Source organism: Podarcis cretensis (genome assembly GCF_951804945.1).
Source record: "Podarcis cretensis genome assembly, chromosome: 16".
NCBI lineage: Eukaryota > Metazoa > Chordata > Lepidosauria > Squamata > Lacertidae > Podarcis > Podarcis cretensis.
In genome coordinates this window covers 35114718-35140019 of record NC_137186.1, presented here as the reverse complement: position 1 = coordinate 35140019, position 25302 = coordinate 35114718, and the positions used below count along the sequence as shown (strand labels likewise).

The window sequence follows — 25302 nt, the reverse complement described above, 5'->3', positions numbered from 1 at the left end:
GCTGCGCATTGCGCTTGCATCTAACGGAGCCTCGTGCGGCTTCCTCGCGAGGAAGGAAATAAAAACAACATAAGGATACACAGTGCCAGGACTGGCGGTCGCTGCTGTCGCTGATCCGGAGCCGAGCGGAGTCTCTTCCCGCCCCGGGGGCGGAGGAGGAGGAGGATCGGCTCTGGAAGGCGGCGCCTGGCCGGGTTTCCTTCCGCGCACGTGGGCGCCTGGGCCCCGGAGGAGAGCAGAGAGCCATGGCGGGCCGTGGGAGCGGAGGGAAAGGCGCCGCCGCCGCAGCGGAAGCCGCGCTGGGCGCCTGCCTGGAAGCGGTGCTGGGCAGCCGGAGCAGCGCCAACCGCGTCTTCGAGATCCTGGAGCTGCTGCAGGTGAGCGAGGCGCACGGGCGCCGCCGGGGGAACCGGACGCTCCGGCACCTCTTTCTTTTTTGGGGGGTGGGGTGGGGGGAAATCCCAGGAGCCGCACGACCCGAAGCAAAGAGAATGGAGAGGAGGAGCCGTGCTCGGGAAGGGCAGTTGCCTCTGGCCACGACTGGACGCCGCTCTCAATGCTTCCCATGCTTGGGTAGATGGATGGATAGATGGATACTGGGTTTAACTCAAAGGAGAAGCCCCACTGAAATATACTCAGAGTCGCAAAGTGATTTCATGCTCTTTATTCAGCTCATAGTGGTGAGGAGGAATGAATGAAAGTCCCCTCAAAGTATCTGCTTTATATACATTATTTACACAATGGGCTGCACATGATTGGCTAATTCCGGAATTCTACTGTAAGCCAATCAGGTTGTGGATTCACTTCTATCTGGAGCATGATTGGGTAGTTCCTGCCAACCAATCATACTGCTGCATTGTTCTAGGACCAATCAGACTGCTGCATTCTGAATCCTATTGTTCTAGGACCAATCAGACTGCTGCCTTTTGGATCCTATTGTTCTAGGACCAATCAGACTGTTGCAGTTTGGATCCTATTCAACTCAGTACATAACACCCACCGAGTTCGCAGGTGCTTACTTCCTGGCAAGTGTGGTTCACATTGCAGCCTTGGGCAGGTGATATTCTCTCTCTCTCTCTCTCTCTCTCACACACACACACACACAGGCAGGCAGGCAGGCACACATACAGTCCAAGCCAGCACCTCCCATAGTTCACCAGTGCCAGATTTATGTGGCGGGTGGCGCTGTGGGTTAAACCACAGAGCCTAGGACTTGCCGATCAGAGGGTCGGCGGTTCACATTCCCGCGACGGGGTGAGCTCCCGTTCCTTGGTCCCTGCTCCTGCCAACCTAGCAGTCTGAAAGCACGTCAAAGTGCAAGTAGATAAATAGGTACCGCTCCAGTGGGAAGGTAAACGGTGTTTCCGTGCACTGCTCTGGTTCACCAGAAGCGGCTTAGTCATGCTGGCCACATGACCCAGAAGCTATACGCCGGCTCCCTCAGACAGTAAAGCGAGATGAGCGCCGCAACCCCAGAGTCGTCTGCGACTGGACCTAATGGTCAGGGGTCCCTTTACCTTTACCTTTAAACAAGCTATAGCTTAGGGCCCTACTTTCTTGGCTTCCGTTTCCCACACTTTCCAAGCATGGACTGTAAACACAGACATGTGATATAACAATCACACATCTAGCAACAGGAGAGAATGAAAATACTGACAAACCCTTCATTATTCCATTATTGCATTCATCAAAACTTATTTACACTGTTGAATTTATCTTAATGCTGCCAGTGTTTTCAGCTGTACACAATTATTTCCCATATATTCAATAAACGTTTTCCAATCTTCTCTAAACATATGTTCTTCTTGTGTTGTTATTCTATATGTTAAGTCTGCAAGCTGAGCATATTCTTCTTTGGTTGGGACCTTACTCGTTTTCCATTTTCCCTCCTTCCCATTCCCATACAGGATGAGCAGAAGGAGATTGTCTTGTGTGCCATCCGGACCTGCAGCCGCCTCTTTGGGTCTTTGCTTGAACGGGGAGAGCTCTTTGTTGGGAACCTGCCTCTGGAAGAGCCATCTTTGCAAGGTGAGGATGAATATTGTGCAGGAAACTGGACTAGGGGGGAAATTGTGATGGGCACCACTGGTATTTATTTATCTATTGCTTGCCTGCCATTCACCCTAAGGTCCTAGGGCTAGGTCACATCATTAAAACATAACATTTAAACCAGTTTAAAACAACTCTGTGGTTGATCCGCAACCAGCTGAAGACCAGTGACTCCTTCTATTTCTGAAATACAGGTGTAGCTGCCAATACAGTTCTCAAACTTAATCCGTTCCAGAAGTCCATTCCAAAACCAAAGCGTTCCAAAACCAAGGTGCGCTTTCCCATAGAAAGCAATGCAAAATGGATTAATCCATTCCAGTCTTTTAAAAACAACCCCTAAAACAACAATTTAACATGAATTTTACTATCTAAGGAGACCATAAAATGAAAGCAATAAAAAATGTACTGCAGTCACACAATCAATCAGTAGCTGAACTGGGTTCCACACATAGTCACCAAAAAAAGAGCTGCAAAAAGAAAAACACAAAATAAATAGCAAAAACAGACAGACCTCGGCATAACACTCAAAACGGATGTGTGGCTCTCAAATTGGAAGTGTAACACTCAAAACGGAGCACATTTGGCTTCTGAAAAAAGTTCGCAAACTGGAACACTTCTGGGTTTGAAGTGTTTGGGTTCCAAGTTGTTTGAGTACCAAGGCGTTTGAGAACCAAGGTACCACTGTATTTATGCAGTCAACACAGCTCTATCTGAAATGGATATTGAATAACAGTATCCATGAGTTTTTTAAAAAACATGTATAATTAAAGGACTCTCAGACTTATCCAATGTACAGTAAAACAGGCGGAGCACTCTTTCCATGGGAGAAACACTCAGGAATTGTTCAGCAAAATAAAAAACCCAAACAAATTCCTAACAAGAGAGGTCATACATAGAATAAGGTTGTTGAACTTGAAAATCATGACAAAAATCTGTTTGCTCATTTGTTTTTTTCTTTCTTGACTATAACTTGAACTTGGTTGACCGATAAACACTTGATTGACAAAAACCCCGTTCGTCATTTCCATCTGCCTTCTCTCTTTTCTCACTTCCCACTGGGCCCACATCCCCATTTTCTCATCTTGCCCCCTCCAGAGAGTTACAGTGCAGAAGACAAGTACAAAATTTGGATGAGGCATCGATACAACAGTTGCGTACATTGCTTGGGGGAACTGATGGGCCACGAGTCTTTCCAAGTCCAGGTGAGTTTTGCTGGGGTGATTAGTTTGGCTACATGATTCTACTGTCAGGGAGAAAGGCGGGGTATAAATAAATATATAGGCAGCCCCCCATTTGCGCAAGTTTATAGCTTTGTAAACAAGCATTTTGGTTTCCCTGCGAATGTCCTGGTCCTCAAGAAGAAGAAGAAGAAGAAGAAGAGTTTGGATTTGATATCCCGCCTTTCACTCCCCTTCAGGAGTCTCAAAGCGGCTAACAATCTCCTTTCCCTTCCTCCCCCACAACAAACACTCTGTGAGGTGAGTGGGGCTGAGAGACTTCAGAGAAGTGTGACTGGCCCAAGTTCACCCAGCAGCTGCATGTGGAGGAGCGGAGACTCGAACCCGGTTCCCCAGATTACAAGACTACCGCTCTAAGCCGCACTCGCAGAGCTCAGGCAATACTGGATTTCGGCATCAATGTTGGCCCTTGTGGAAAGATAACTGCTAAGAGGAAGGTATGCTTGGTAAATCCACACCATGATCGACTCCTGCCTGGAAACCAATGTCCCCACTGTGGAAGGACGTCTGGATCCACAATTGGCCTCCACAGTCACTTACGGACTCATTGTTAAAACCGTGTTTATGGAAGACAATCTTACTCGGCTACGAGTGATCGCCAAAGAAGAAGAAGACAACGCAAGTTTAATATGTGCACAACCGTGTATACGCTCATCGTTCCGAACCTGGAAGAGACTCGGAAATGTCATAAAGGCGTCACTGGAAAGGGTGGAGTTTGCAGGCTTTTTCAATGGGTTTCAATTATACGCGATTTCACTGGTGCATGCGGTGCCTTGGAACATAGCTCCTGCATGAACGGGGGGGCTGCCTGTAATAAAAATAAAAATAAAATAATAATAATAATTTATTTATACCCCGCCCATCTGGCTGGGTTTCCCTAGCCACTCTGGGTGGCTTCCAACCGAATATTAAAAACAATACAGTGTCAAGAATGCTTGGGGAGGAGGCCGGGCAGTCTTAAGGCCCTCACGACTTAAGACTGTGGCTGCATTCACATGTGCATTGCATCAGTTTAATTGATTATAAGGCTAGCTCTTCAGTCCTGTTTCCTAATGTTATCTTTCCCTCTCCCCCTGTTTATTTAAAGGAATCTGCCCTCTGCACCCTGATGAAATTTGTTGAATTGGAAGCCAAGCACCCTCTGGTCAAGAACGAGTGGCGGTTTAACTTCCCGCGAGAACTTTTGAAAGTAAGCCGCACTTTTGATACCATTGACCATGACATCCTTCTGGATCCTCCAGGGGAGCTGGGCGCTCTGTTATACAGTGGTTCTGCTCCTTCCTCCTGGGCTGTGTTCAGAAAGTGGTGGTGGGGGATGAGTGTTCAGACCCCTGGGCTCTCACTTGTGGGGTGCTTCAGGGCTCCGCCCTCTCCCCCATGCTTTTTAACATCTACACGAAGCCGCTGGGAGAGATTATCAGGGGGTTTGGGCTGGGTGTTCACCAGTATGCAGATGATACCCAGCTCTGCCTCTCTTTAAAATTGGAACCACTGAAGGTGGCGAATGTCCTATGAGAGTGTTTGGAGGATGGATGGTGGTTAACAGATTGAGGTTGAATCCATACAAGACTGTTTTGGGGGGGATGGGGTGGGCCGGTGTGGAGGACTCCCTGGTCATGACTGAGGTAACTGTGCCCCTGAAGGACCAGGTGCGCAGCCTGGGAGTCATTTTGGACTCACAGCTCCCTTTTTGCCATCATTTATTCCCTCTTCATCTCTGAAGATTTGTTTATGGTCCAATTTGGGATTAACATAAAGTACTCCCCCCCTTTTTCTTCTTCTTCAAGCATATGAATTCCTGTCCTAATCCTTTATTTAACGATAGTCTTCTGTGTTGTCTCTTTATACAGGTTGCTTGGTAGCAAATAACAGCTAGTTTTTGTCTCGCCAAAATATGTGTAATCCTAATTCGTCAGTTTTTATTGTTCAAACCATTAGCATTCCGAGAGAGCAATTTTAAATCCATCATTGATTCTTTTCATATAGCTTAAAGTCATTTAAAACATTTGTAATGACCTTATTTACTATCTTCTTCCTCCCGCTATTCCACCTGCTTATCTCCTAGTTCCTTTTCGTATTTCCTCCAAAATGCTTCTGCTTTTATTGGCTCTACACATCTTTGCTTTATACGTAAAAGAAAGTCCTTCTGGATATTCCCTTCTCACAGATCATCCTTTGTCCTCTATTGGCCTGTTTTAGGGTTCTTCCCTCTTGGGGTATTTTGTTCCCTTAAGCATCCTTTTATCACTCTCTTTTTTGAGGGTGCTTAAGGATTGGCACTAGGGATGTGGGTGGCGCTGTGGGTTAAACCACAGAACCTAGGACTTGCCGATCAGAAGGTCAGTGGTTTGAATCCCAGCGGCGGGGTGAGCTTCCGTTGCTCGGTCCCTGCTCCTGCCAACCTAGCAGTTCGAAAGCACGTCAAAGTGCAAGTAGATACAGTGGTGCCCCGCAAGACGAATGCCTCGCAAGACGGAAAACTTGCTAGACGAAAGAGTTTTCCGTTTTGGAGGTGCTTCGCAAAATGAATTTCCTATGGGCTTGCTTCGCAAGACGAAAATGTCTTGCGAGTTCCTGCGGGTTTTTTCCCCTCCCCCCCCTTTTTCTAAGCCGCTTATCCGCTAAGCTGCTAAAAGCCCCTAAAAGCCCCTAAACCGCTAATAGCGCTAATCCGCTAAGCCGTCAATGGGCTTGCTTTGCAAGACAAAAATACCGCTAGACGAAGAGAATCGCGGAACGGATTCTTTTCGTCTTGCGAGGCACCACTGTAAATAGGTACTGCTCCAGCGGGAAGGTAAACGGTGTTTCCGTGTGCTGCTCTGGTTCACCAGAAGCGGCTTAGTCATGCTGGCCACATGACCCAGAAGCTGTACGCTGGTTCCCTCGGCCAATAAAGCGAGATGAGCGCCACAACTCCAGAGTCGGCCACGACTGGACCTAATGGGCAGGGGTCCCTTTACCTTTACCTAAGGATTGGCACTAAGAAAACTAGTTTGTTGTTTGTGTATCACAAGCCAGCTCACATGTGCCTCTCCAGATGTTGCAGAACCCCTAACACCCATAAGTTCTGACCATTATCCCTGCTGCCTGGGAATGATGGGAGCTGGACTCCATCAACATTGTTGGACAGCCACGCGTATTGTGGCATAAGTAAAGGTCCATTTGGGTCAGCATTTTTGATCCAGCTAACCAAATGGCCTGGGAGGTATGCAAGCATGTAGGAAGGCCTTGCTTTGCTTGGTTGCTTGTTTTCATAGTACATGGCATTCAGAGATACACTGTCTCTGAAAATGGAGGTTCTATTTGAGCAAGAAACTGCATCTCAGTGAAATGGGGGGGAGCGAGTGAAAAGGGATGGGTAGTGTGGTGGTTCAGCTGATCTTGCCTGCTGATCTCCTGGCTTCCTTTGCTTGCGTTTTTCTTTTTTAAAAAACATTTTTTAAAAACTATTTTTTCCTAGGTGGTTGTGGACGGCTTAATTCCAGTGGAAGCTAATTCTTCGCTCTTGATTTCTCGCTTCCAAGAATACTTGGAACGTGACGATGTCCGGTTCTTTGTGATGAAGTCAGTGACAGAAAACGTGGGTGGCGTCATGCAGAAGACCAAAAAGGTACTGGAAAATGTCAGCTGGCTGCAACGAAGAGGCTGAGCCTAGGGTGGAGCCTTGTAAATGACAAGGCATGTCTATATAGATGAACAGGTGGTGCTTATCGGATAAGGGTCAGTCTCCAAAGTCTGCTATCTCCAGAAGCAGAGAAGAATATACTACTACTACTACTACTACTAATAATAATAATAATAATTCATTATTTATACCCCGCCCATCTGGCTGGGTCTCCCCAGCCACCCTGGGCAGCTTCCAACAAAGTATTAAAATACAGTGGTCTGTTAAACATTAAAAGCTTCCCTAAACAGGGCTGCCTTCAGAAGTCTTCTATAAGTCTGATAGTTGTTCTTTTCTTTGACATCTGGTGAGAGAGCGTTCCACAGGGCGGGTGCCACTACCAAGAAGGCCCTCTGCCTGGTTCCCTGTAACTTGGCTTCTTGCAGTGAGGGAACCGCCAGAAGGCCCTTGGCGCTGGACCTCAGTGTCCAGGCAGAATGATGGGGGTGGAGACGCTCCTTCAGGTATGCTGGGCCAAGGCCGTTTAGACCTTTAAAGGTCAGCACCAACACTTTGAATTGTGCTCGGAAATGTACTGGGAGCCAGTGTAGATCTTTCAAGACCAGTGTTATATGGTCTTGGCGGCCGCTCCCAGTCACCAGTCTAGCTGCAGTCCTTAAATCAGTGGTGTGTCCCCTGTCCCCCACTCTCTTTTTTTTTTTTAAATTAATTTTTATTGATTTTTCAAACAAGTAATAAAAACTCAACAGAACAGACAAAAGAAAAACAAAAAACAGATAAGGCACATAACAATTAAACCCATGTAACTTTAAATTCCTCATTTCATACCCTTCTTTCTTTTGACTTCCCCATGCCTCCCCTTCCTTGCATCCTTGTTTAATAATTCTTTAGCAACCCTTAGGTCCATTGTCTTAATTCCCTTTCATAAAGTTTCCTTTAATTTTTTAGTTACTGCTGCAATTCTTTACCTCTTACCCCCTGACATCTTAACATTCCTCAATTTTACAATTGTTTTTAAGATATATTTTAAATTTCTTCCAGTCCTCCTCCACTGTCTCTTTCCCCTGGTCACGGATTCTGCCCGTCATCTCGGCCAGTCCCATAAAGTCGATCACCTTTGTTTGCCATTCTTCCAGAGTAGGTAGTTCTTGCATCTTCCAATACATTGCCAGTAGAATTCTTGCTGCTGCAGTGGCATACATAAAGAAAATCCTATCCTTCTTTAGCACCGATTGGCCAACCATGCCCAAGAGAAAAGCCTCTGGTTTCTTAGGAAAAGTCCACTTAAGGACCTTCTTAATTTCATTATAGATCATTTCCCAGAAAGCTTTAACCTTTGCCCTGTCCCCCACTCTCACTGCAGTTTGTCTGGATCAGGCCAATGGCCCATCTAGTCCAGGATGCGGCTCCCGTAGTGGCCCACCAGATGCCTGTGGGAAGCCTCAAACCAGGACCCCCGAGCACTACAGCAGTCTCACCTCCTCTGGTTTCTAGCAAGTGCCATTCAGTGCCATTTCAGTTGAACACAGGATAATGGGTAGCCTGGCTCTCCTTGACAAGAGGGTGTGCTGAAATGCATCTCTGTAGAGGCATCTTGCCATCCCTTCCAGCCCTTGCAATATTATTGTTATTATTGTTATTATTATTAGTAGTAGTAGTACCCCGCCCATCTGACTGGGTTGCCCCAGTCTCTTTGAGCAACTTCCAACATATATAAAAACATAATAAAGCATTAAACATTTAAAACTTCCAGATACAGGGCTGCCTTCAGATGTCTCCCAATGCAATTTTTTTTTTTACTTCTTTCTTTTTTACATGCACAGACTAATTATTATAATGATGAAAAAATTCAGCTTGGAGAAATGCACTAGGAAAGCATGGTTCTAAAGCAACAGTAGCATGAAATCATGGTATTAGTAGTCGTATTACTTTTACTGTTATTATTACTACTACTATTTAGGGTTAATGGCTTCTGAACAGTTCACAAATTAAAAAAAAAAAAACAATTGCAGATTGGCAACACCCCTTCACCAAAACACCAGATGATTCTCAGCACATGGTAACATGGCGGCAGGCTTTTTGCACCAAGAGAGGAAGATGTAGCCTTCTCTGAGCTGGGGAGAAATTTAACCGCTCATTAAAATAAATTGCGAGAAATGTTTTTGCCAGCTCTGTTAGAAATAAGGAGGGACATTTTGCTCGTTGCCGGGAAAAGATTCCCCATACTTCTTTTTGGTGCTTGTGATCACTGCCCAAAGCGGGGGACTCGCGCAACACCCTCACCTTGAAATCAGATATTTTTATTGATTTTCCATTTTTAACAATATTATAACATCATATCACCTTTTACAAATTTTAGCTCTGCTTAGCTTTTGATCTTCCTCCGTTCCATCATCTGGTTTTTATAGAACACAACTTAAATCCACAGATTTATACCGTCGAAATTCTACATTTATCTTAAATTATTTAAAACCTAAAGCACAAGTAGAAGGTTTCTTCCTTTAAATGTTGCAAGCTTTATCGCTGTCCCACTAGTGTCTTTATACGTTCACAATGATGGTTTGTGTATTGAACAAATTTACTCCACACTTCCTGGAACGCTTGGTCCCTCTGGTTTCAGATTCTCCCTGTCAGCTTTGCCAATTCCACATACAGTGGTACCTCGGGTTAAGTACTTAATTCGTTCTGGAGGTCCGTACTTAACCTGAAACTGTTCTTAACCTGAAGCACCACTTTAGCTAATGGGGCCTCCTGCTGCCGCTGCACAGCCGGAGCACGATTTCTGTTCTCATCTTGAAGCAAAGTTCTTAACCTGAAGCACTATTTCTGGGTTAGCGGAGTTTGTAACCTGAAGCATATGTAACCCGAGGTACCACTGTAGTCTATCATCTTCGTCTGCCATTTGTCTATCGTTGGTAATTCTTGCTGCTTCCATTTCTGGGCTAATAAAATTCTAGCTGCTGTAAAGGTAAAGGTAAAGGTACCCCTGCCCGTACGGGCCAGTCTTGACAGACTCTGGGGTTGTGCGCCCATCTCACTTAAGAGGCCAGGGGCCAGCGCTGTCCGGAGACACTTCCGGGTCACGTGGCCAGCATGACATCGCTGCTCTGGTGAGCCAGAGCCGCACACGGAAACGCCGTTTACCTTCCCGCCGGTAAGCGGTCCCTATTTATCTACTTGCACCCGGAGGTGCTTTCGAACTGCTAGGTTGGCAGGCGCTGGGACCGAGCAGCGGGAGCGCACCCCGCCGCAGGGATTCGAACCGCCGACCGTTTCGATCGGCAAGTCCTAGGCGCTGAGGCTTTAACCCACAGCGCCACCTGCGTCCCTCTAGCTGCTGTAGTAGCATACATAAACAATTTCTGGTCAACTTTTAATATTTCCACTCCTGTCGTCTGCAAGAGGAATGTTTCCGGTTTTTTTGGGAAAGTATATCTAAACATTTTTTTAACTCATTATAAATATTTTCCCATAAATATTTTCCCACAACTTTATCACAAGTCCACCACATATGATGAAAACCACCCTCTTTAATGTTACATTTCCAACAATTCTTATTACTCATTTTATACATTTTAGCTAATTTAGTTGGTGTTAAATACCATCTATACATCATTTTCATTATAGTTTCTTTCAACGCCATGCATGCAGTGAATTTAATTCTGTCATTCCATAACTTTGACCAGGCTTCGAATTGAATATTATGTCCAGTGTCTTTTGCCCACTTAATCATCACCTCTTCATCTTTTGTATGCCGTTCTAATAGTAAGTCATACATTTTTTATAAGATTATTTTTTCCCTCCCAACAATTTGGTTTCTAGCTTAGATCTAAAAATTTCAAAGCCATTCTTCCTGTTATCTTTTTTAAATACATCATTTATTTGATGGTATTGCATTCAAGTTTGGTTCTTTGTGTGTCTTCCACGATACAACAATGTGGAGTTTTTCTTCTTCTGCAGGTGCCACTTCCAGTGTACCAGAAAAACGCCTTTGCCCTCATTTCATCTATTTCCATGCCGAGCGAGGAGAGCGAGATACAGAATTTCCTAGTGAGAAACAGTGAGTGAAATGTGGCAGCTGCTCGTTCGGACACACCGTATTTTTCGCTCCATAAGACGCACCAAGTTTTTGGAGGAGGAAAACAAGAAAAAAAATATTCTGCGCAGCCTGCATTCGCTCCATAACACACACACACACACACACACACACACACACACACACACATCTCCCCTTACTTTTTAGGAGGGAAAAAGTGAGTCTTATAGAGAGAAAAATACGGTATTTGCGTTAGGACTGGGGTGCTTTGACCCACACGGCCCCCCTAAAGCGCTCAGCAACTCTGCCTGGCCAGCGTTGGAGATTTCAGTGAGGCAGCCCAAGGGCCACATTCCCCTGAGAGCAGCTTTCTGGGGGCCGCAAGCTAGGGGTGGGCAGGATCAGAGGCAAAAGGGATCAGAGCCTTCATGCAGCAGGCTGCATCCCATCCTCCCAAATTTCGAGAGGTTTCTACCTGTACAAATGCCTCTCCAAGCTCCCTGGCCTAGGAAGGGCCAGAGGCAAATGTCTGCACCAGACATTTGAAGCAGTATCACGCCACTTTCAACGGCCATGGCTTCCCCCTGAGCATCCTAGGGACGGGGTTGTCATTTGCTAATGGTGTTAAGAGTTGTTAGGGGGCAGTCTCACAGAGCTAAAATTCCCAGATTTATTATTGCTTATTATTTAGATTTGTATACCGCCTATAAATCCCAGCATAAGGGTACTAGATCAAAATGCAAAATGCAAGATAAATAAGAACGAAACAAAACAATATTTTTTTTTTTTAAAAAAATATTTATTAAGATTTTTTGAATACAAAAATGCAAAAGTAATAAACAATATAACATATATCATAACGTATTATCAAAACTTCTTTGGACTCCCTCACGTCTCCCGCTCCCACTTGCATCATTGCAAAACTTTTCCCAGCAATTTATCAACTTATTTACATTCTTAAGTCTTATTCATTTAATTTAGTCTGATAATTCTCCAAAAAAATTTATATTTTCCTCAATCTCATTTTTCATCCAGATTACGTCTAATTTAGTGGCGCTCAATTGTTTATGATCTGGCATCCTTCTTAACATTCAACCAAATTACAGTGTTTTTGTAAATAAATCCTGAATTTCTTCCAGTCTTCTTCAACCCTCTCTCCCAGGTCTCGGATTCTGCCGGTCATCTCTGCCAATTCCATATAGTCTATCAGTTGCATCTGCCATTCTTCCAGTGTGGGTAGATCTTGGGTTTTCCAATGCTTAGCGATGAGTATCCTTGCTGCCGTTGTTGCATACAGGAAAAAAGTTCTGTACTTCTCTATCACCCTCTGGCCGACAATACCCAGGAGGAAGGCCTCTGGTTTCTTAGGGAAAGTATACTTAAATACCTTTTTCAACTCATTATATATCATTTCCCAGAAGGCCTTCACTCTAGGGCATGTCCACCAGAGGTGAAAGAATGTTCCTTCATTCCCTTTACACTTCCAGCATTTGTTATCAGACAAATGGTATATTTTGGCAAGTTTAACTGGGGTCATGTACCATCTATATATCATTTTCATTACATTTTCCTTCAAAGCATTACATGCAGTGAAGTTCAACCCAGTGGTCCACAACCTTTCCCAGTCCTCAAACATAATGTTATACCCAATATCCTGTGCCCACTTTATCATAGCCGATTTAACCATTTCATCTTGTGTGTTCCATTTTAACAGCAAGTTATACATTCTTGAAAGTACCTTAGTCTTAGGTTCTAACAATTCTGTTTCCAATTTCGATTTCTCCACCTGGAACCCTAACTTTTTGTCATTTTTAAAGACTTCTTTAATCTGAGCGTAGTGTAGCCAGTCTCGCACTTTATCCTTCATTTTCTCCAAACTCTGCAATTTCCAATTGTCTCCATCTTTTTCTAGTATTTCCCCATATTTTGGCCATTTGGCCTCCATATTGGGTCTTTTTTGGGCCTTAGCTTCCAGAGGTGATAGCCACCTTGGAGTTTTATTTTCCAATAAGTCTTTATATTTTGTCCAGACATTAAACACTGCTTTTCTGACAATATGGTTCTTAAAGGCCTTATTGATCTTAACCTTGTCATACCATAAGTATGCATGCCAACCAAAAGCATTGTTGAAACCTTCCAGATCCAGTACGTCAGTGTCCTCGAGAAGTAGCCAGTCTTTTAGCCAGCAGAAAGCTGCGGCCTCATAGTACAACTTTAGGTCTGGCAGGGCAAAGCCCCCCCTTTCTTTCGCATCAGTTAGTATCTTAAACTTAATTCTGGGCTTTTTGCCCTGCCAGACAAACTTAGATATATCTCTCTGCCACTTCCGGAAGCACTCTGTCTTGTCCACAATCTGTAGTGTTTGGAACAAAAGCAACATTTTTGGCAATACATTCATCTTGATGGCAGCAATTCGGCCTAACAAAGAAAGTTTCAATTTTGTCCAACTGTCTAAATCTCTCTTAATTTCTGACCAACATTTTTCATAATTGTCCTTACATAAATTCAGATTTTTTGCTGTTATGTTTACCCCTAGGTACTTTACTTTTTTAACCACATTTAATTCTGTCTCTCTCTGAAACCGTTCTGACTCTGTATCTGTCAAATTTTCCCCCAATACCTTGGTTTTCTGTTTGTTTAATTTAAATCCCGCCACCCGACCAAAGTCTTGAATCAATTGTAATACTCTTTTCGTACTAGATTCTGGCTCCTGCAGGGTCAAAACCAGGTCATCTGCAAAAGCTTTAAGTTTATATTGTTTCGCTCCGACCTGGATTCCTTCCACCAACCGGTCCCCTCTGATCATATTCAAGAGCACCTCCAGAACCGAAATAAATAGCAAAGGGGAAATCGGGCAGCCTTGTCGTGTTCCTTTTTCAATTTTAAACTCTTCTGTAACCACATTGTTAACTATCAATTTAGCCTTTTGTTCTGAATATATTGCATCAATCCCATTCTCAAAACCCTGTCCCACTCCCATTTCTTTTAAATTTCCCTTCATAAATTTCCAGGAAATATTGTCAAAGGCGAATGAAACAAAACAATAATGCCCCCCTCTCACCTGGGGAGTTCCCTGGGAAGAGGTGTTGACTCTCCAACCACTTCTTCTTCTTCTTCTTCCTCTTCTTCTTCTTCTTCTTCTTCATTCATTCAAATTATATACCCTGTACCCAGCGTGGTGTACAACATTTATTGAAGCTCTGTGAGGGAAATAACAGTTCACAGAACCCGTAACAAACTACAATTCCCAGAATTCTTTGGAGGCTGTTTGAAGTGGTATGATACTGCTTTAAATGTATAGTACATGCTGTACGGTACAGAATTCTGTGTCCAAATGTGTACAAAACAGCATGCATGTTTACTGAACGCACACAGGCTTCGCCATATGAAAGCACTGTTATGCTCCCTTTCCATCAAGCCCTTTATTGTGTACAATAAGAGCCCTTATAGAGTCCTTTGTAGGTTCTCCATTGGTCGGAGAAAATATCAGAGGCCAACCAGAGAATATTGAGAAGCAAAGCAGCTCATAAGCTTGATCTTTATTGAACTGTTGCAACAGGGTACTCCCCTCACACACAGGAAAGGAGAAGGACCCCGAACAAAGACATTTTTAATTCCCCCCCCCCCCGGAGTCCAAGACCACCCCCAGAAACATACATACATACATTACAGAAGGGGTGTAGCTCAAGACCACCCCCCCGATACATCATACTTACATCACAGAAAGGTCAGTCTACAACAGAAATCTGAGTGCGTTGTTTATCTCCTGTCTGGAAGGTTACCTGTTAATGGTCACTTGATTGGATACCCTGAGAAGCCTGGCCAGTCTTTTGTAATGACAAATACTTAGTTCCTGAGCCAGGTCACAGGCTCATCCTATTCATATACAGACATATCCTTAAGACAGTATTTGTGAACGAAAAAGCAGTGGGGAGGCTTTTCCTTTTTCCTTCAACCTTGCAGAGAAATATTTGAGGTCAAAATGGCTTCAGGACTTTTTCTGTGTGGTTTATATATGCAGTTATGAACATTTATCTTTAATTTTTTTATTTCAATTGTCTACTCTGGCATGGCAGGCTGTCTCATAGCTGTTGGCACACGTTAGCAGTCCATCTAACCCAGTGTTGCTTGCTCTGGTTGGCAGCAGTGCTTCCAGCACAGAGTCATCCCCACCACCTGCTCCCTGATGTCCTTTGAACTGGAGATGCTGGGGTTTGGACTTTCTGCAGGCTGAACGTGGGCTCCACTGCAGAGGTGTGGCTCCTGCCTCGCAGACTTTGTCGCACTTTGGGTTTCTGTTTACCTGACTGTTTCCTTCTTTTCCTCTCCCCCTGCAACAGCTAACCAGGAAGAATGGAAAGTCTCAAAGCTGAAGGTAAGTATTTTGGGCGGCTGAATGGAATTCCGTTTCTGCTCTTGTCTTACACATCCTGTTTTGTTTACAGCAGGATGGGGAGGGTCGGCCTGGGTGAGCGGCCGACCTCTGGGGAGCATCTCAACTCACACCAGCCCCAGCTAGCATGTCCCACAATTGGGTGTGGGGTTGAGGGCACCAGGTTGGCTAACTGGGTTTAGGGTTGCTGTCTGATGCAACCGTTTCGCACCTGTGGAGGTGGCCCTCTTGAGTGTTTCTGTCATGAATTCTACTGATATTGACCCAGAGCGGATTCCAACATGTAGTTAGCAAAGTAAAAACCTAAACACGTTGCAGGATTCCCAAAAAATGGACCAGAGGCAATTAATATTTCATCCAGCAGAGCTTTACTGCTATTGAAGGCAAATGAGCATAATGGTCACAAATCCAATTCATTCAGGATTGGCACTGCCCATAAGAAATCCAGTCGCAGCAGACTTCACTTAAACTTACAATAACTTATAATAAGACTAAAACCTTAATGCTAAGCGTACTATATACAGAACACCACACCAGAAGGAAAGAGGGATAGATAGTGAAGCCCAGGCTCCTTCTGGCCTTATCATTCTAGTCAGCATGACATTGACAGAAAGAGATCACAGGAGCAGTTTAAGCCATCTGTACTCGGCTTCTCTGAAGGAATAACCCAAACATCACGAACCTTTTGCTTGGTTCCAGTTTGTGTCATGCAGAGAAGCTTCCAGAACCCTCTTGAATTAATTAGAATAGGAAAGATCTCCACACATCAGATTGATACTTTCTGTACTAAGAAATGCAAACTGATGGTTTCTTCCTGGAAGTGACGAGGGAGCAGGGATGGTGGCCATCATAGGCTCCTTTTGTGGTCTTGTGTCAGTAGCCACCGACTGAAGTCCGGGCTAGCCATTCTCAAACTCTCTTCGTTCAGAGGGACTGCTCTGCATATATTCCTATGCCAGCCAACCCCAGAGCATCAGCTGTAGAACCCCCTGTTGCAAAGCAATCTGCAGAATTTTCTAGGGTCTTCTGGAATGTTCCGGAATCCATTCTGGAACGCTCCTCCTGTGGTTGGAGGTTGCTGGGGAAGAAAATGTGCTTGCTCTTAGAAATCCTCTCACTGAGGAAATCTGAACTTCAAAGAATTCCCTGGTTTTCTCCTGGGACGAGAGTGTGAAGACCGTAGTGGTCGATCCACGAAGCCCCTTTTGGTGTGATAACGCTTTCCAAAAACATGAGCCCACTAAAGCCCAATGAACGCAAGATGGTTTCTGTGGAGACCTACTTCCTCCATGTTCTTTCTGCCCTTTCTGTTTACAGGAGCACAGGCGAGCTTTTGAGAGGATGTGGCTCGTATTTCTCAAGTACAAGGTGAGTGGCTGGTGCTGTTGAAGGTTTTCATAGAATTGTAGAATTAGAAGGGACCCCATGGGTCATCTAGCCCAACCCCTGCAATGCAGGAATCTCAATTAAAGCATCCGTGGTTTTTGCTTTAATGTCACGCTAAAAAAGCAACAACTGCACTCTTTCGTTACAGTAGGTTTTTTAATGGTTTCTTTCAAGCGGTTTTACCCCAAAGAGGGCTCCCAGAGTGGTTTGCAGTGACCAAATATCGCACCAGCCTTTCAGACTAAAAGGGGACAGCGCAAAAGGGGGGAAAGGGGGATTTGGGGGGAAGGAAGGGAAATGCAAAAGCTGGGTGCCAGTTCTAAGGTTCTTCATAAAGATCATCTGGAATAAGAACGGTTCTGGGAGAGGAGGAGCCGGAAGTTGTTATTCTTCCAGCAGAGCCGATGGTGTGGCCCTGCTCTGTTTTCTTTCCTTTCTTCTATAGCCTGATGGATCGTCATCCATGGTGGATGATGCTGGAAGGAAAACCTGCTTGACTGTGACCATCTGACTATCCTTCCTCTCTCCCCAGCTACCTGGCAGCCTCTACAAAAAAGTGCTGGTAATACTTCACGACTCGATCCTCCCTCATATGAATGAGCCAACCCTCATGATAGATTTCCTGACGGTCGCCTACGACGTAGGTAGGTCGAGAGGTTGCGTTCTCCAGGCGATGGAGAGTGGTGATGCTGGACTGGCAAGTCACCTGTGGGCCAAATGAGCTTTGGGGTGAACCTGAGTGGCCAACCTGGGGGCACAGGGGCTGCGAGAGGCCAGAGGAATCCGGGTCTTTTGCACTCCTGGCTAAGGAGGGTCTCTGGCTTGGCTCTGGCATATGCCGTATTTTTCGCTCCATAAGACGCACCTGACCATAAGACTCATCTAGTTTTTAGAGGAGGAAAACAAGAAAAAAATACTCTGAAGGAAACAGTGGATGTATGATTTTGGGGGTTCATGCTGTGGCCACAGACATGTGATTTGACGGTGAGTTTGGGGTAGCCCAATGCAAAAATCCTGAGAATCCATGTGGATCCGTGCTTTTTAACCACATTTTTGCGCCATTGCGGCCCCACAAAACAGTGGATGCGGGGTTTTTTTGGTGCAGGCTGTAGCCATCGACATGCTATGTGATCTGATGGTGAATTTGGGGTGACCCAGTGCAAAACTCCTGAGGATCCATGTGCTTTTTCCTCCCCCCTTCCAGGCAGCCTCCTTTATCGCTAGCGTCCCTTATCTCCCTCCTGATCGCTTGCAGATCAGCTGCTGAGCAGCTTTTTTTCAACACCCCCTTTCCTCTTTCAAAAAAAAAAGCATGATCTGCTTTTCGCCCCTGGGCAATTTGGCTCCAGGGACCACGCATTTGCTCCGTAAGACGCACAAACATTTCCCCTTACTTTTTAGGAGGAAAAAAGTGTGTCTTATGGAGCAAAAAATACGGTAATCAGTCTGGCCTACAGTGTTTTCTGCGTCTCTGCCAGCATGGAACTTGATGATGGTCTGTGTGGGCCTCTTGGCTGCTGCAATGCGCTTGATGTAGGGCTGCCCCTGGAGACTGTCTGAAAGCTGCGGTGAACACAGGATTCGGCTGCTAAATTGAGGGGGGGAGGGCAAGAATAAAAACGGAATTAATAATACAAAATATATAATGATCATAATTAGCTTCAGCAAGGCAGCTGCATCATGTGCCTTCATACTGTGACAACTTGGTAAAACATTCTGACTGCACATCTTGTGACTCCCACATGAGTGGCTGAACTAGGACTTTTGATCCAGTATATGCTGTTGACTTATGTATGCAGGTTTTCAGCATTTTAGAAATTTGTTTCTAATATAATAATCTATTGTAATAATTTATTATTTATACCCCGCCCATCTGGCTGGGCCTCCCAAGCCACTCTGGGTGGCTCCCAACAGAATATTGAAAACACAATCAAACAGATGTCTTCTAAAAGTTAGATAGTAGTTTATTTCCTTGACATCTGATGGGAGGGCGTTCCACAGGACAGGCGCCACTACCGAGAAGGCCCTCTGCCTGGTTCCCTGTAACCTCACTTCTCGCAGTGAAGGAACTGCCAAAAGGCCCTTGGAGGAGGACCTCAGTGTCTGGGCTGAATGATGGGGGTGGAGACGTTCCTTCAGGTTTAAATAATAGCATTCAGTCCACACACATGTGTAGTCCTGCTTATGAGCTGAGAGCCCGGTTCCTACCCATTTGTTGCTTCCCCAATAACGTTTCCCCCAGGCTTTCCCTGATGCCTAAGACTGAACTCTATTATTACAGAATTTCTGCTTTTATAATATGTACTGTTTTTGGTTGTTGTTTTTCTGGTGGAAGGTGGTGGACTCCCCTTCACTGGAGGTTTTTTTAAACAGGTTGTATGGCCATCTGTCGAGTATTCTTTAGCACTGCAGGGGGTTGGACTAGATGACCCTCGGGTCCCCTTCAAACTCTACAATTCTGTGGTGTGCCCCTGATTTTTTAAAAATTGGTGTATTTCTGTGTATTGCTTAGAAAAAAATTAAGCAGTTTAGAATTGCTTTTATTTTAAGTAAACGAATGAATGCTTCTTTCACAGGTGGAGCAATCAGCCTCCTTGCCTTGAACGGGTTGTTTGTCCTGATTCTGCAGCATAACCTGTAAGTTTCCCCGGCTCCCTGGGATGTGAGCCACTCTTGGGATGCCACCTGTTTGGATAATCATGCATTGAAGCCCTTTCGTATGCAGAATGGGCGGTGTTTGGCGAGTGAATCTTAGTTAAAGATCTTGGTTGTTGCCATCTCTCACAGAGATAGGGAGGCCAGCTCAAGATGCGTCAACCCCACGCGAAACTCGCCTTTTGCAAACCGAGTTGCGCTCAAACATCTATCGTCAACCATATTATAGAAGCATCATAAGTAAAACACAGAACACCACATGACACAGCACAAAATAATCATTAAGTGACTGGCTGGACAAGAGAGTTATGGGCAGCTGGACAGGGGTGTCTGCGTGAAAAAAGTCTTTAAGAGACTCCTGGAAAGCAAAAGTGAGAATTCCTACCAAATTCCACAGCACTTGGGAACAGTGAGGCTAAATCTCCAATTTCTGTAGCACAGGGGACAACTAACAACCCTTATCCAAAATATTTTTGGTGATCGAGCTAGGCTTTATAAGAACTCAGGCGATCCTTAAGAGCTTTGTGTATTAACTCTAGAGCCTTGAACCTGGCTGGGTAGGCGTAGTTTATTTTTTAAGAGATGAATTTGAGATTGGCTTTGAACCAAAGAGCCACTTCTGGTTGTTCTTGCTGGAGCTCCTGCATGTTGCGCTAAACCGTGGTTTGGTGTGAAGTGCAAACGCAGCCGCTGTGTTAAATGAGTTTTCACTATCTTTGGAGTCAGTAGTCACTCAGATGTGTAAGAGGGTTCAGCGAGGCAGCTTACCTATCTGTTTTGGTCTCCATAGGGAATATCCGGATTTTTACAAGAAGCTCTACAGCCTTCTGGACCCATCTATCTTCCACGTGAAATACCGCGCCAGGTTTTTCCGTTTATTGGATTTATTCCTGTCTTCCTCGTAAGTACGCACATAACAAAAATGCCACAAGACCCTTTTCTCTCCTTCTTGCTTAGACTTTGATCAAGTAACCTGAAGACTCATTTTCCCTTTGGCTGTTTCCAAAGGCTGGCCTAGCCCTCCTAAAATCTTCATTTTCTCTGGGAACTTTGAGGATCTCTTTTCAGTAGGTTTTAAATCCACAAAGAACCTCTGAAAACCCACCCACCTCCTCCAAAAAACTAAACACCCCCCCCCCACTATAATTTCTTTGATTTTAGGTGCTGGGGTACTTTTGAAAGGCCTGCTTTTCTCTGCAGCATGCCTTAAACATAATTTGCAATAAGCAATTGGCAAGACAGGTGCTGAGATTCAGAAGCAGGGGAGAAAAATATATGGGGGAAGCTGTGTTCCGCATCATGCTTAAACTATGCAAATAAGCAGATTTGCATATTTGTTTTATTGTGTGAAATTTATACCCCGCTTGATTGTGACAAAAAACCCAACAACAACCCTTCAAAGTGGTTCACAATTTGAAGAGTTGCGTGCCCAAGTATAGTTCTACCTTGGTTCTTGAAGTCCATTCGACTTCCGAAAATGTTTGAAAACGAAGCCTTGGAAGCCCCGTCGGATGTTCAGGTTCCAAAGAACGTTCGCAAACTGTAACACTCACTTCTGGGTTTGCGGCATTCAGGAGCCAAAACATTCAAGTTGCAAGGCGTTCAACAACCAAGGTGTGACTGTACTGATATTTCAAGGCCTTTTCTTTGAGCAACCTTGAACTGGGCTTGTGTGATGGTGGGGAAGAAAGGAAGAGAGTTTTCACCACCCTCTCTTCTTCCTTTCCAATAGGCACTTGCCCGCATATCTGGTGGCTGCCTTCACAAAGCGACTCGCTCGCCTGGCACTCACAGCACCGCCTGACGGCTTACTGATCGTCATCCCTTTCATCTGCAATCTCTTGCGGAGGCATCCAGCGTGCAAGGTCCTCATCCACAGGCCCGAAGGCCCTGCAGGTAAGAGGAAGGTGGCACAACCTTGAACCATTTCTGGACAAAGGCAAAGGCAGGGCTGAGCTTTTCTCTGAGCGTTCTTTTTGCCTCTGTCCAAAATTGTGGGACATGCACATAGCCTGCATCAAAGGGGCGCCAACCTTTTGAACCCTATGGAACAGGGGTTGGTAAGGCTTACCGCGCATGGGCCAGATCACTCCCGCGGAGATCCTCTGTGGGCCGGGCTGGCGCAGCGCGACGCCTGAAATCGCATCTGCGCATGTCAGCGGTGCCAGAAATTGCTTCTGCGCAGAAGTGATTTTCGGCGCTGCAGACGTGATTTCCGGTGTCTGGGCATGCGCAGAAGCAATTTCTGGAGCCGTGGAAGAGAGTCCCCGTGCCGTGCTTAGCCGGTTTAGTGCAACGCACAGGGACTCAGTGAGCGGGTAGCTCGGTTTGGGGGCGGCTCGGGGGCCGCTTAAACGGCCTCCGTGGGCTGCTTCCAGCCCATGGGCCTTAGGTTGCCAACCCCTGCTATGGAAGGAGGCAAGCTTGGAGGGTTTTTTTTAGTACTGTTTATTTGATATTACCGACAATGAAAATGTATTTCCAATCTTAATGCTTCCATACCATGCATTCAGATACTCAACAAAAAGCTGTCCCACCTTTCCTCAAAATCAGCATTCCTTTTTCTTCTTTGAAGGAGCGAACTTATCCATTTTGGCCACTTCCAAACGTTTTATTAGCTGCCAGAGCGTGTTGGCACTTCTGTTTTCTAGGTGCCTTTCAAGAGAGAAGAAGACAACCCCTTTCACCACATCATAAATAAGGGAGGCTGTTGGGGTGGAGCCCTCAGAGGATTTGTCGGCATCGGGAAAGGCCTCAAGAGAGTTCTGTTGTGCCTGAGGGGGTACCAGGCCCTCTGGCCTAGATGAAATATATGCCAAATTGTCTGGGCAACCTCGTCATGGCAGCTGGTGACCATTGGGACTGGTAGGGTGGAAGGCAAGCAGTCCAACGACAGCAGGGAGAGCCAGAGTCGATGACCCCTAAAGGCGTAAAGCAGGAGGCCAACAGTAGCTGGCGCTAGAGCCAGTTCTGAGGTGTAGCTTCTTGGGACACGGGCCTCACATGTTTGCTGATAATGGCGTTCTGTGTTTCCTTGTAGAGATGTCAGAAGATCCCTACTTGATGAGTGAAGAAGAGCCTTCGGAAAGCAGAGCGATGGAGAGCTCCCTTTGGGAGATACAGGTACGTTTCTGGGTATCTGAGCAGCTTCCTTGTGTGCTGGTGCCAGGTTCCAGTGAGGGAGCCTGTCATGGGGGAGCCTGGTCCCACCCACTCCAAAAAATGGCCACAGGGCTACAGCACTCCCTGCCTCTCCCCTTTCTACGCCATTGACGGGCTGCTCTATAAGTGATGCAGAAAGCGCTGGTGGGATTCAGCACTGTGTACCTCTTCAGCTTGGCCTGAATCTAGAAAGCCAGGTCACTGGGGAGAAAGGTTTTGCAGAGACCTGTCCCTGATGTGCCTGTTCTCTGCATGCAGGGAGCTCTTCGCATCGGGCAGCATTCAAAAGCATGGCTGCATTCCCTACTTTCAGAAGTGGAACAGTCCAGAATTTTGCCACTTCGTTTTGCCTAAAATGTAGAAAATGTCTAACGCTTGCCTAGGGAGAAACAGGCAACTGCAAACAGGAGTAGGTAGCCCTTCTCTCTAACAAAAGGGGTGAGGAACATTTTTCACCCAAGAGCTAGATCCCCTTGGGGCAATTTGTGGGATTTGAATTCTGTCTTTGCACAATGAACCCATTTTGCAGGTGGAGGATGAGAGAACAGTGGCTTCTGTAAGGCCACTGTTAATTTTATTTTTTCTAATTGAAAATATTTCAGTTGAACAAAATAAAGTGAAAAATAAATGAAAAAGTAACAAGTAATACGTAATTTTTTAAAAAACAAAAAACCCCGAAAGCAGAACAACATTATAATTCTATACCTACTCATCTAGTACAAAGGTATACAAATGAAACTTTTATTCTAATACATATCCATTTATTTATAACCTACTATAATTTTTATAAATGTTTTCCAAATATAATATTTGTCCATACACAGTCTATGTCTTTAAGCTCTCCAATCATATGTAGCAAGAGTTGTCATGTCTTCTATCCATTCATTAAAGGGAGCCATAGATTTATGTTTCCAGTGGATCAATATCAGTCTTTTAGCTGTAGTGAGGGCATATAGAATCCATTTATGTTAGCCAGTTGTCACATTCCGTGTAGTAGGTAGATAATTTAAAATAATAGTACCCTCTGGCATCGTTAACGTTCTCCCCAAAGTAATATTTGTACAATCTAGTACTCTCTCCTAAAACTTCATAGGTGTAGGACATTGAATAAACATATGTGTCAAAGAAGCATTATCCTTATTGCGTGTACAACCTGTTGTCATATATAGTCCCTTTCTAGACAAAGCCACCATGTGAATTTGTGGCAAAATTGAGGTTTGGACAGGGGAGCCTATCCCAGCTTGCTGACAGGAGTGTCTGTCAGAAGCAAGTCGGCAATAACTCACTTGGTATTAGTGAAGTTAAGTCTTTTTTCAAAGAAACAAAATGGCCCAGGAGGCCAGGCCTAGTGGGCACAGCAACCCTTCCCCTTCCTGCAGTTGTGAGGACTGCCTTCCCACCGCTCTCTTTAAGTCTCCTTCTCTCCAGGTCCTTCCCAAGCAACCCGAGACTTCTCTACCTGGTCTGTCTTTGCTGCGCCTTCTTCATACCTCTTTGGGAACTGGGAGGAGGGGAAGACAGCCTAGTTTCCTCACCAACCAGACTCATCTCTGGCTCTTGGTCCTTCTTGGTCCCCCTTCTCTCCAGCCTCCGCTTCTGCCTCTGCTTCTGGACTGCTCCCCGCCACACCCTCATCCTGCTCACTAAAGCCTGTCGCCTCTCCAGCTTCCGGCACGTCCTCCTCCCAGTCTGCTCCCTCTTCTCCCTCTGACCACTTATCATCATCCCACCACCAATCCCATGGCTCTGAGTCTTCTTCCCTTGGGGTTCCTCAGCTGGTGCCTCCCACCACTCCTCTGTGTCCAACCAGTCCATGACACTTGCACACTTAGCTGCCGTATTTTGCCAGGGATTTGCCGGGGCCACTCTAGCAAGGCCTTGACTTAAGCTGACGCTGAGTTCTGTTCTTACCGGCGCCTCAGACCCTGCAGAGCCATTACCACCCAGAAGTGTCCAAGGCTGCTACCACAATCAACACGTCGCTGTCGGAGATGGAGGATGACTTATCAGAACTCCTGGAGCTGACGGCCTACGAGGTAACTGATGCTCTTTGTGTGAATGCAGCAGTGTGTGTGTGAGACTGAAATCCCAGACCCCCTTTTTAAAAACAAAGAAGCTGAGCATCTCCAGCGCTTTCGTTTGCAGAATCTCTAGAAACAGGGGAACAGCCTTTTTATTTGTTAACTTCAGGAGTGGTGAACTTTTCCTAGCCTGATGGCCCCACATGGCCAACATGCCTCTGCCCATATTCCAGTAGTGGGCGGGGCCAGAGGCAAAAGTGGGTGGGGCAATGGGATGCAAATGCCACCATTGCACAGTAAGCTAGTTTCTTCACATGCACAGATATACCCCTCTCTGTCTTATATCTAGGCAGGCAAAGAGTTGGTGTTCAGTCTGCCCCGCTGATGTTGTTTTCCCAGTCAAATTTGTCCCACCAGGGTGGGCAGTGGGAAAAAATGGGGCCCGCAGTATTGGTGAACCAAATTGCAAAAGACTGATATTTTGTCTGCCTTTCTCTCTCTCTCTCTCTCTCTCTCTCTCTCTCTCTCTCTCTCTCTCTCCCCACTGCTACCAGATCTTTGATAGGGATGTAAAGAAAGAAGCAACAGATATCCCGCTGGAATTTCAACAAGCCCGAGGTCTGTTTGGCAAGAAAGATGATATTTTTGCTGAATATTTTACATTGGGTTGATTAAAAAAACAACAACTTGTAGTGTTGGAAATACTGTACAAATAAAGCTTTGCTTTCGTTATTTAA

General features: G+C 45.4%; 1 protein-coding gene across 1 annotated transcript; it reads left to right on the top strand.

Moving 5' to 3' along the window:
• The first annotated feature begins 191 nt into the window (after positions 1–191).
• Positions 192–25302, top strand: NOC4L (nucleolar complex associated 4 homolog). The gene is made up of 15 exons (XM_079956837.1): positions 192–377; positions 1908–2028; positions 3145–3251; positions 4375–4476; positions 6748–6897; positions 10873–10972; positions 15289–15323; positions 16659–16709; positions 17260–17371; positions 19304–19364; positions 20173–20283; positions 21115–21278; positions 22423–22505; positions 24467–24580; positions 25120–25302. Exons 1-15 carry the CDS (start codon positions 246–248, stop codon positions 25234–25236), a joined length of 1560 nt encoding a protein of 519 aa, XP_079812963.1. The 5' UTR covers positions 192–245; the 3' UTR covers positions 25237–25302.